Genomic DNA, 11,628 nt, shown 5'->3' on the forward strand with positions numbered 1-11,628 from the left:
CGCCTAGAGACCCACCGAACCCCCCTTCAGGCCGGTGAGCTCAGGTGCTCCCCGGACCGCCTGATCGTACCCTCCCTTCTCCCCACCAAGCCAAAACCTGGCATTCACTTTCGGACACCCGCCACGTGGCTTATTACGACTGGTTTCGTTGAATTAGCACGTGCCGGTCTTCCTTGGAGTAGATAAGCGTAAGCCATGACTGGCGGGACCTTGGGTGGACCCTTCGTGGACTCCCACGAACCAAGGGACTCCACGTGTCTCTCCACCGAAACGACACGCGGCGCCCTCACTTTCTCCGAAAGGGCAAGATATGCGAGCGCGTGAATAAAGAGAAGAAAACCAAAAGCAGAAGTGCCCAAAAAAAATAAAAAAATAAATAAAAATGATGAAGAAAAACGAATTCCGGAAGAAAAATACGGAAATTCTGAAGGAAATGCCAGTTGGCATTACTGAACAATCTACTGACCGATCTTATCCTCTTGCTTTATTTTATTTGTCCATTTTTTTTTTCTAATTTCCACCTTTTTCTTTTAATTTTTTTCTTCCCCATTATTTTAGTATTGTTTCAGACAGCAGACCAAACGAGCCCAGGAAGAAGGGGGTAGAGAGAGAGAGAGAGGGGAAGGAGGAAGGACCAATCTTGGAGAGCAAAACCCTAGTGGATATATCTTTTTTGTTCTCGAAGTTGTCATCTTTTCTTTGATTCGTTGTATGGTAAGAGCCCAGACGAGTTGCTGCAGAGGGGAGTGACAAATTTTCGATCTTTTTTGGAGCTGAGGTCAGTTGGGCACTTTGAGCTTCCATTTGAGCACACTACCAATCTCAGCTTTTCCCTTTTGGTTGCAGATATCTGCTTTGGATTAGACTGACTAACTTGTTCTCTTCGGTCGATTCCTCTGTTGGGGGTTGTTGGGTTCTGCTGGTTATGTGTCAGTTGCTCAATAAGACCACAGTAGTTTTTGCCATTTTTGGTCTCATTAGTTTGCCCTTTGTCAATCCTGTTTTCCATGATGTTTGCTGCTTTTTGTGTCCTGACTCGGTTTATGCGGTTCCACTGTTGCAGATCCTTCTGCTCATTGTAATTTTTGAAAGGGTGGAAGAGTGGTTGCTGATACTTGCTAGATCTTGTCTGAGTTTTCTGAGCCCTTCCAGCAGAGGTTGAGGGGAAAAATGTTGTCGAAATCGTACACGAACTTGTTAGATCTAGCCTCCGGGAACTTCCCGGCGATGGGAACTTCTTCCCGCGAGAAGAGGCGGCTTCCGCGGGTAATGACGGTCCCGGCGGACATAGTTGAGCTGGACGACGATCGAGCCAATAGCGTCGCTTCGGACGTTCCCTCTTCCATTGCTCAGGACCGGATAATCATAGTGGCCAATCAGCTCCCTGTTAAGGCCAAGCGCCGCCCGGATAACAAAGGCTGGGCCTTCAGCTGGGATGAGGACGCGCTATACTTGCAGCTTAAGGATGGATTGCCTGATGACATGGAGGTTCTATACGTCGGTTGCTTGCAGGTTGATGTTGACCCTGCTGAACAGGATGATGTCTCTCAGCTACTGCTCGATCGGTTCAAGTGCGTCCCTGCATTCTTGCCACCCGATATTCTGTCTAAGTACTATCACGGGTTTTGTAAGCAGCATTTGTGGCCTCTGTTCCATTATATGCTCCCTTTTGCATCCAATCATGGTGGGAGGTTTGATCGGGCCCTGTGGGAATCTTATGTGGCGGCAAACAAGATATTCTCAGAGAAGGTGATTGAGATCATAAACCCAGAGGACGACTATGTTTGGATTCATGATTATCATCTGATGGTGCTTCCCACATTCCTTAGAAGACATTTCATAAAACTCCGAATGGGCTTTTTTCTTCACAGCCCATTTCCTTCGTCGGAGATATATCGGACCCTTCCTGTTAGGGAAGAGATCCTTAAAGCGCTCTTGAACTCCGATCTTATCGGGTTCCATACTTTTGATTACGCCCGGCATTTTCTTTCATGCTGTAGTCGAATGTTGGGTTTGGAATACCAGTCCAAGAGAGGATATATCGGGTTGGAATATTATGGGCGGACAATTGGCATAAAAATAATGCCTGTCGGAACCCATATGGGGCAGATTCAATCGGTATTGAAGCTTGCAGATAAAGAATGGATGGTTGAAGAGCTAAAGCAGCAATTTGAAGGAAAAACAGTTTTGCTCGGAATTGATGATATGGACATCTTTAAAGGTGTGAACTTGAAGTTTTTGGCTATGGAGCAGATGCTAACACAGCACCCTAAATGGCAGGGGAAGGCGGTTTTGGTTCAGATCACGAATCCTGCTCGAGGAAAAGGTAAGGAAATTGAGGAAATTCAGGCAGAAATACATGAAAGCTGCAAGAGGATAAATGAGACTTTCGGTCACGCAGGTTATAAACCCATAGTTTTTATAGATAGGCCAGTATCCGTCACTGAGAAAGCGGCCTATTTTACGATTGCCGAGTGTGTTGTTGTGACCGCTGTAAGAGATGGGATGAACCTCACACCCTACGAGTACATTGTGTGCAGGCAGGGGGTCCCAGGTTCGCCCGATTCAGGCTCTTCTGGACCCAATGAGCCCAAAAAGAGCATGCTCGTGGTGTCCGAGTTCATTGGATGCTCTCCCTCTCTCAGTGGTGCCATTCGTGTTAACCCATGGAATATCGAAACAACTGCTGAGGCAATGCATGAGGCCATCTCGCTGGCTGATCAGGAAAAACAGTTGAGGCACGAGAAGCACTACAAGTATGTTAGTCAACACGATGTAGCCTACTGGTCAAGGAGCTTCTTTCAGGACCTTGAGAGGGCCTGCAAGGATCATTTTCGAAGGCGTTGCTGGGGAATAGGGTTAAGCTTTGGGTTCAGGGTCGTAGCTCTTGATCCCAGCTTCAAAAAGCTCTCGATCGATACTGTTGTTCCTGCATATATAAGGTCGAAAAATCGGGCAATTCTGTTGGACTACGACGGGACTATCATGCCACAGACATCCATGAACAAGATGCCAAGTTCAGAGGTTATCTCAATCCTTAATAGCCTCTGCGCTGACCCTCAGAATACTGTGTTTATTGTGAGCGGAAGAGGACGTGAAAGCTTGGGAGAGTGGTTTTCCCCTTGCAGTAAACTTGGGATTGCAGCAGAACATGGTTTCTTCTTAAGGTATGCTGTTGTTAATAGACCAATATCTTGAGAAGCCTATGGAAAGGTAAAAATATACATGAAACATAGTGTAATGTGTTATGGACAAACTCTGCATGGATAGAATGTATAATATATTGGAACATTAGAAAAATAATAACTAGAGCAGTTGGAGGCCAGAAAACTGGGGTTTGATACATGTTAAGTGATCCAATATCTATTTTCTAAAGACTAAACCTATAGTAATGCGCCATACGGGAAGCTTGGACACTAGGAAGTGCTTGCAGTTGTTTTTAGCAGTCTATTATTTATAGTCACCTTATCGTACTCTTACCGATGACTATGAAAACAATATTAGGTGGTCGGCCAATGAGGAATGGGAGACTTGCAGCCAGAACAACGACTTTGGGTGGATGCAGATAGCAGAACCTGTCATGAAGTTATATACTGAAGCAACCGATGGTTCCACGATTGAGACAAAAGAGAGTGCCCTCGTGTGGCATCACCGAGACGCAGACCCAGGCTTTGGGTCAACTCAAGCCAAGGAGATGTTGGATCATCTAGAGAGTGTACTGGCGAATGAACCCGTTGCTGTTAGGAGCGGACAATTCATTGTTGAAGTTAAACCACAGGTACGTGAATCCTAGTTAGATTCATTTTCGTTGAAACAGATGTTGCTTTATGATTCCCGGGAAAGTTAAAAAAAAATTCTTAGAATTAGTCGACTTCTTAGGACGTGCTTGCAAGGATTCTTTAACCAATGTTGGACCACAAACTTTTTTAGGACATTGAGTGGTAGCTTTTGCCCTATTCTAAAGATGAACCCTCTTTGTTCCTATCCAAAGGAAGTGGTCCTCTTCTTTTCAATGGATATGACTCAAAAAATACAGAAATGCGTGATGTCCATCCATGAAAAGTATATGCCTGAAAGCTGCCAAAAGTAGCTGAGCATTAAAACCGATATTTGGGGTTTAAAGGAGTAAAGGAGATTTGTTATTTATAAGTGCATGCCTTTCCTTTCGTGCTTTTTGTATGATGTGCTTGGAATAGGACAGTCTTTAATTGTCAATGAGAGTTGACGCTGACACTATGGGCCCTTTTTTATCACTCATTGGCCTTTGTTTCTGGATATTGTTTGTCCGTTAGGCTTGTATGTCCAATTTGCGAGAATTCTAGATTTTCACCAGCTAAAAAGGCCAATATTCAATGAGGCGAGTGGAATGAACAATGGTGTCGCAACCAGTCGGATGTTGAAAAATCATTGCTCTTTAACATCGGGCTGCCATAAGCGGCTTAAATTTATGGGCCTCCATGACTTTGTTTACTGAAGCTGCTGACCTTTCTTTTAGCAGTTACTAAAATAATATTACCAGGAAGCAGAAATGAATTGTTTACTAGACCAAAAAAAGCCGTATACGATTTTCCTCTTTGAATTTCAGGGGGTCAGCAAAGGGGTAATTGCAGAGAGGATCTTTGCCACGATGGCTCACAACGGAAGACCCGCTGATTTCGTGCTCTGTATTGGCGATGATAGATCAGATGAGGACATGTTTGAGATAGTGGGCAATCTTATTGGAGGGACTCTCGCCTCCAATACCTCAATCTTTGCATGCACTGTAGGTCAGAAACCGAGTAAAGCAAAGTATTTCTTGGACGATACTGCTGGGGTGATCTTACTGCTCGAGTCTCTTGCCGAAGCTTCAGATCCTCTGTCATCTACGGAGGTGGGCTCACCCTGATGTTACAATCCTCGAAGAGGACTGTTCTTTGAAGTCTGAACCAAGCGTTTGCCCTTTGACAAATTTGTATTTACTCAATGGGGCGAGGAACCTCAACTCACAGAAAGCGGTGACTCGCGCATAGATCTGCAAGAGGTGCAGCTGAAGTTCTGATCGGAACTTCTAAGTGTTCAGACCACGAAAAGGTCTGCTTGTTAAGGTTGACGATAAGAGGGAAGGTGTTTGTCTCGAGGAAAAAGCAGCTGTTAATCATAATGCAATCGAAGTGTTTCGTGGAGAATAGGTAAACTTCTTTGGTATTTTTTTTGGCTGAAATGAGTAGGTGAACTTCTGTGGTTAATTCCTCATAAATGATTTGGTGATTAGAAGACAGTTTTTAACTGTATATGTTTTCATTTGTTCCTATTTGATTAGTCATTTTGTACAGAACAGTTCCCAAATGTTTGCAATTGTTAAGGATCCTCAGTTTTTTCTTATATATTTACATATGATATCATATGTCAGCAACGATGTTGATTGTCTTAAATGGAAAGGGTGCACTGGCCTACAAATTCTTCCTCCTTTATGCACTGAAGGTAGTTTTGATCGAAAATGGTAGAGCTTTAGTAGCAGAATTGTGGACGAAGGGCGTCTTCGGACCGGTTATATATGGATTAGAACGCGTCGCCAACAACTCGTGGGCTTGGCCGACCTGTGATATATATACGGGCTTCTGCAGCCCAATGAGTTTCTGGACTTCATCCAATGACTGACACGGTCCCTTCCTTAGGTATAATTGACATTTCCATGTCAATAACCGAACGGGACAGTTATATGAAGTTGGTACCGATCAATCGGTGGTTTGTGAAGTCATTGAAGCGGACCGGAATGCGTAAGGACTAGCCGTAATTGAAGGTGAAATAGGCAGTTTTCCCACAAATGCTGCCCCAATGCTGATCTTTAAATTACTCGATTTCTACTGGATTCAGGGGTGGAGCCAATGTGTAAAATTAATATTTTATCCCTCTTGAAAAAAATAATTTTATATAAGTAATATTTTTACACTCTCTCGATAAAAATCCTGACTCCATCCCTGACTGGATTAGATATCAATATACGACGAACTGCATTGTAAATAGGCAGATTTCACTATAGGATTTTGAGAAGCACCTCACGACTGGGGTCAAGCCGATACACGAGCTAGAATTAATTTCCGTTTACAAATTTATCTCAGTGGAAAAAAAATAAAAAAACAATAAAGGACAGCTCATTAAATCTGCATCCGTGCATGCTTCTTCACACGTTCGAAATCTGTATAAACGGACACTTACCCTACAGACAAAGAAGCAAAACTCAGACTCTGACATTGTCTGGCCCAATTCATCCATCATCATTATTTAACTCTCCTTTCTGTCTGTCCGTCTTCTTCGAGATTTCTCCAACATCTGCATCTGGAAAATGCCTTATTGCCCAACGGACTGGTTCCGGCATCATTCGATGCGGTGTCTTCTACAGTACTGCTCCGATACATTGCCCGAGAGACACGACGACCAATCGGATCGAGCTTCCCTTGCTTAGTAGGAATGCGAGTCGCTTCCAGTTTAACCTTAGATGGTACATAAGGTACTGTACTGTACCTGAAGCACAGTAGATTATTAGTATCCTTCAAATTGCAAAATTTGTCCATTCAGCAACTTCGAGGGCTGAAAATTTTTATATATTCAGTAAAAAAAAAAAATATATATCGATAGTTTCGGGGAAAATTCACATGAGGTGAGGGAGGAGGCATGGTAGGGTTCTTTGACACGATGAATGATTGAAAGGTCAGTTCAGACAAGAACCTGACACCATCGCCAGGGTCAGTTCAGACAAGAACCTGACACCATCGCCAGGATTTTGTTGAGCACAATTGTTAAAATAAATGAATTAATCAGAATCTTAGATAAATTCAATGATTTTATAGTACCAGAGGACTGAAGAGTTATTACAAGCTGCACCCGTGAACCTTCTTTGCAATTTTCTTTTCAATTTTTTTCTTTTTGGGGGGCTCAGTTTGAGTCAGTTCCCTGCAAATGCTACAAATACAATTCACCAAAATTCGGGAGTTTTCATGTTAGTGTCCTCCTTATCCGTCTCAAAATTTCACCGATGCACCCCGTAATCTTATGATCTTAATCGATGATCTTGATCTGATGTGGTGAGCCGAGTCAGTGACAGTCACAGTAGAAAAATTTTCAGTCCCCGCAGCCCCTGACAAATTACAGCAGAAAGTCGTCAAACAGAGTCATCGGACGTGATTATCCGGAGTCGATCTGATCGCCAACCATGAAACATTCCGGTCCCTTAGACCATAATATTTCCCGCATTGTGCCAAAATTAGTAATTACAAGTGTGTAGTATATTTGTGATCTTATCATCAGCTCATTTGCACCCTTTTGTTTTTTCCTCATTTTGATGCGTAGCCTGAAAAGATCCCGACTAATTTAGTTCGCGTCGGGTCAGTGCACTAATGAATAAAGCTCTCCAAGTATGAATTTTCTCCATTAACAAGATTTGAACCCAACCATTTGAACCAATCCATGCTGATTTTTTTCTTCTCATTTTGTCGATTATGAGGAACCTCCATGAGCTTAGCATAAGGAAATGGAAAAATAAAATTAATATAAATAATAATCAAATCTATAACTTGTAGGTTCTTAGGCGAGAGTATATGTTATATTGCATTACAATGCATTTCTCAATCTTGTGGAAGATATATTTGTAAAATTTTAACTGAACCTATAAACGATTAGGTTCATCTCCAATCTAAAAGCTCAAGCTATTAGGTTGTGGAATCCAAAATCATTTAAACCAATTCAATTTCTCTTAATTTTTTCATGTGGGATTCTAACTCAACACCCGCCCTCACGCGGCAACAACAAGTGCCACATGGATTGAAATACTCGTCCTCAACAACTGACCATGAGTCTTTTTCCGTGCTCGGACTAGGGGGAATCCACACTCAGACCAAACACAGGCGCACTGTAGCCACCCTCAACAAATAGATTTATCATGGTGTGAGCCCCTTATGATCGCGCGCAGAAGCATAAGCCGCTATGACAACATGTAAAATTTTCACTAGTCCTATAAGCGACTTAACCTATCTCCGACCAAAAAACTCAAGTTGCTAGGTTGGGAAACCGCTCAACCAAAAGTTTGTCGATTTTTTTTCATTTGTTATAGGAGAGGATTATGGGGTTATTACTGGGGTTGTTTGTTTTAATGTAAAGTCCGAACTTTAAATAGTATTTTACAGCGTTTGTTTGTAGAAATTATAAAAGTAAACTATAGTAATCAATTTACTCAAGTTAGAACTTTATAACCGTAGTCGTTAACAACTTTGCATTCAAAACAGGTAGAATTGTTAGATTACAACTGAAATTACAGTCTTGAGACCTTCAATCATTTCTATAAAAATAAATTATATATTATATTATCACTAGTTAATATTCCCTGTAATTTAATATAATTTACACAATAATCTCACATTTCAATTTTTAACCTAGGAAAAAAATTTCATAATTAAACTTTTCATTCATCCTTCACATTCCATGTAATTTAATAATACTCGAACCGAACGTCCCTAAAAGAATAGAAAATATAATTAAACTCACTCACAAAAACTAAATTCAAAAGTTTTTTTTTTTTAATGTCAAGCAGAAACGTTAGTCACTAAGTGCAATCGTTCACTGTAGTTTACTCATTTGGTCGTAGGGATAGGAATAGATACAGCCTATGACTGGGACAGGTTGCCGCGTTGTCTGAAGAATCATAAATTGCTGCTAATTTAGTCTTGGGACCTTTTCACATTTCGGGCAGGGGAGCAAGAAACAGAACACGAGTTGAAAACATCGACATTGGCATTAAAATCTTGCCCTTTTGCCAAATCAATTGTCCCCCTTTCAATTCCCTTGCCATTTGATGAAGTTGAGAGCTCCATTAATGGTCCCGATTCCCGCCTCCCGCCCCTTGCCCGATATTCGACCTAAGCAGCCGAACCACTACCATCCTTTACCGTAGAATCGCATATGGGAATACTTTGTTGGGATACTTTATGCTACGATACGACTCCACATAAGCGGGAGAGAGTTACTACGACATCCTGCACGAGCCAAGATTGCTGCTCGTGCTTGTCGGACGGATGACTTTCGGTAACCTCAGAAAATCGCCTCAACCCTAGTTCTGTGGCCGCATTGCCCCACCTTCATTCTGCAAACTAAATTGCATGTGCCCACCTACCAAATGTGCTATATATAGTCTCTACCATCACTGAGCTAACCATTTTTCGGATTATAAAGAACACCTACGAGTCTAATATAAGGAACCTAAAAACTTAAAATATTAGACAAAAACGTATGCCACTGCACTACCCTTCCTTTATTACCAACCTAACCTAAATGGAATGTTTCATGATGCACCTGTCTTCCCAAACTTCCATACATCATCTTTGCTGGTCTTCACGTTCCATGATCAACAATAACCATGTCTTGTAGAGTTTCTTTCCGATTCGAATGTGCAACTGAACATGTATCGATCAGTTTGTCGACAATATTTGCACAAATGCCTCTGAATTTCTAGCTTGGTTGATAATATATTGCAAGAAAATCATTTGTCCCCTAAATCGTGTGACTAAAAATTCTCCTAATACTCGCTTAAACAAAATGACAGTAGATATTGATGTAATTACATCTACTGCCATTGGCGGTGATTAGGAGGATTTTTAGGATTACATTGAAGAGCTCTATACGGCTATCTTGATTTTACATGTAGAGAAGTATACAATTTACATCTAGTGAAGGTCAGCTACTCACCGGAGCAGCCACCGGAGACAAGTATACCTGACACTGCACAACGTTCCGGCCGATCTTGAAGCCGGGCACGACCGTGAACTCAACCTGAATGTCTTCGTCCCCATCGGTGCCACTGATCTCGGAGTCCCCGCTGCTATCCGAGCAGAGGACATCCTCGGTCACGGACTCCATGAACACCTCGGAGAATCTCGAATTCCTTTTGGCTTGGAAGATTGAAACTTCCTCGTCGAATGAGAAGGCGAGGCAGTGCAGGACCCAGACCCGCTTGCACATCTCCGCGAAGGCTGTGAAGAAGCTCGAATCGGCGGGGCATCCCCCCGAAGTTATGAGCTTCCGGAGGCCCAAGTTCCCGAAGAAGGAGCACTCCATCTTGGCGTGGACCAGGGTCAGGTACTTCGCCCTCGTGAATTTGGCGAACGAGGAGTTCGGGTTTTGCGCGATGGAGTGCTTCGGGTTTACGGATTTGAGCTTCTTGAACTGGTCGAAGAAATGCTGCTGGGCTTGCCCCTGTTTCTTGGCAGAGTACTCTGTTGTCGGGAGCATGAAGTTGGGGAAATTGAATCCCTCGAAGATGGACTTGCAGACGAACGACTCGAACCCGTAAATCCTATGGCTCGGCTTCGCGAAGCTCGCCTCCGGTTCGATAAACTTGAGCGCCTCGTCGAGATCCCACTTCGCGGACTCCATCTCCTTCACCATCACCTTAACGAAGCTCCTCGCGGAACGCAGCGCGAAGTGCAGAACCTGCACGAAATGCGCCGGACCCAACGAACCGAACCTGAAGTTGTCGAAAAGCGATAAACACCCGCTCGCATTGAGCCTCTTCTCGATAGCCTTGTTCCCAGAAACCACCGCGCCGAGCTGATCCCTCAGCGCGGAGATCTCCAAGTCCTTGGCGTCGGACTCTGCCTCGAGCTTCTTGATCGTGATCTCGTACGTCCTCAAAAGGCTCTGCTGCTCCTGAATCTCCGCGAGCATGAGGGTCACTTGCGGGGAGATGTCGAGCTCCCGCCGGAGGAACTTCCGCTTGAGCTCCGATATGGCCCGGAGCTCGTCGACCACGGCCTGGTCGGAGGCCTGGATGGTCTCCCCGTCGTAGGGGTACTGGGCGAGCTGGAGCTCGGCGTAGGCGGCCTTGATGGTGCTGGCGCCGGCGAAGAGCCTGGCGACGACGGCCTCGAGGACGGCCCGGTGCTTCGCCTTGAGGTCGTCTTCGGCCTTGTCCCGGTAAGTCTCTTCCTTGAGGGACTTGTTGTCGTGGGAAGAGGGGAGGATGCAAATGCCGATCTTGTTGCCGCCGCCATTCTTGTCCTTGGACCGGAGGTTGATGACCCTGTGGATGGTTCTTGAGAATCTGCTGCTCTTGGACTTGAATGCCAACGTCGTCTCTTCCTCCATTAAATGCTGAAGGAAGTGCAGGAAGGGATGGAAGATGGAAGAGGAAGGAAGGAAGGTCAGGCTATGGAGTTTAAGTTCATGGGAGGGATGGGGATGTTTGGTGAGGAAGGGAAAGGGAAGAGCTTGGTTTTGGTATGATTTTATCTGCCTGCTAAAGAAAGGCGAAGTGAGCTGAGTGTGTCTGAGCGACAGAGAGAAGACGGAGTCTTTTTGTTTGCGTGATGTAAAAAGGAGGAGCAGACAAATTTGACTCTTTTACGTTGTCTCGATTCAGAGCCGGAGATGGTGTTAATTATCAGACACCTGATTCCGGGAATGTGATTCCGTGACAAATTAAAATTTCTCACTTAATGAACTTTATCTATAGTACATATGTTCGAAACTAGTATTGGTTTTTCCAGACTATTCGCAATTTATTTTTCTTAAGTAATATCACGTATTCTTATCAGAGAGTTTTACTCCATTAGTGAGTCAGCTCGGCTCAAACTGTATTAGTCTTGACCCATTGAACTTCCG

At 43.8% G+C, this 11,628-nt stretch overlaps 2 protein-coding genes across 2 annotated transcripts; one reads left to right on the forward strand and one right to left on the reverse strand.

Moving 5' to 3' along the window:
- The first annotated feature begins 532 nt into the window (after positions 1–532).
- On the forward strand, positions 533–5,388 carry LOC116203594 (probable alpha,alpha-trehalose-phosphate synthase [UDP-forming] 7). Its single transcript, XM_031535391.1, has 4 exons — positions 533–778; positions 1,064–3,167; positions 3,505–3,778; positions 4,586–5,388. The coding sequence occupies exons 2-4, from the start codon at positions 1,171–1,173 to the stop codon at positions 4,883–4,885; spliced, it is 2,571 nt and encodes an 856-aa protein (XP_031391251.1). The 5' UTR covers positions 533–778; positions 1,064–1,170; the 3' UTR covers positions 4,886–5,388.
- Positions 5,389–9,464: 4,076 nt separating this feature from the next.
- Positions 9,465–11,338, reverse strand: LOC116202372 (protein GRAVITROPIC IN THE LIGHT 1). Its single transcript, XM_031533910.1, has one exon. It carries the CDS (start codon positions 11,110–11,112, stop codon positions 9,703–9,705), a length of 1,410 nt encoding a protein of 469 aa, XP_031389770.1. The 5' UTR covers positions 11,113–11,338; the 3' UTR covers positions 9,465–9,702.
- Between the last annotated feature and the right edge of the window lie 290 nt (positions 11,339–11,628).

This window comes from Punica granatum, chromosome 4 (assembly GCF_007655135.1).
Source record: "Punica granatum isolate Tunisia-2019 chromosome 4, ASM765513v2, whole genome shotgun sequence".
In the NCBI taxonomy this organism is placed as follows: domain Eukaryota; kingdom Viridiplantae; phylum Streptophyta; class Magnoliopsida; order Myrtales; family Lythraceae; genus Punica; species Punica granatum.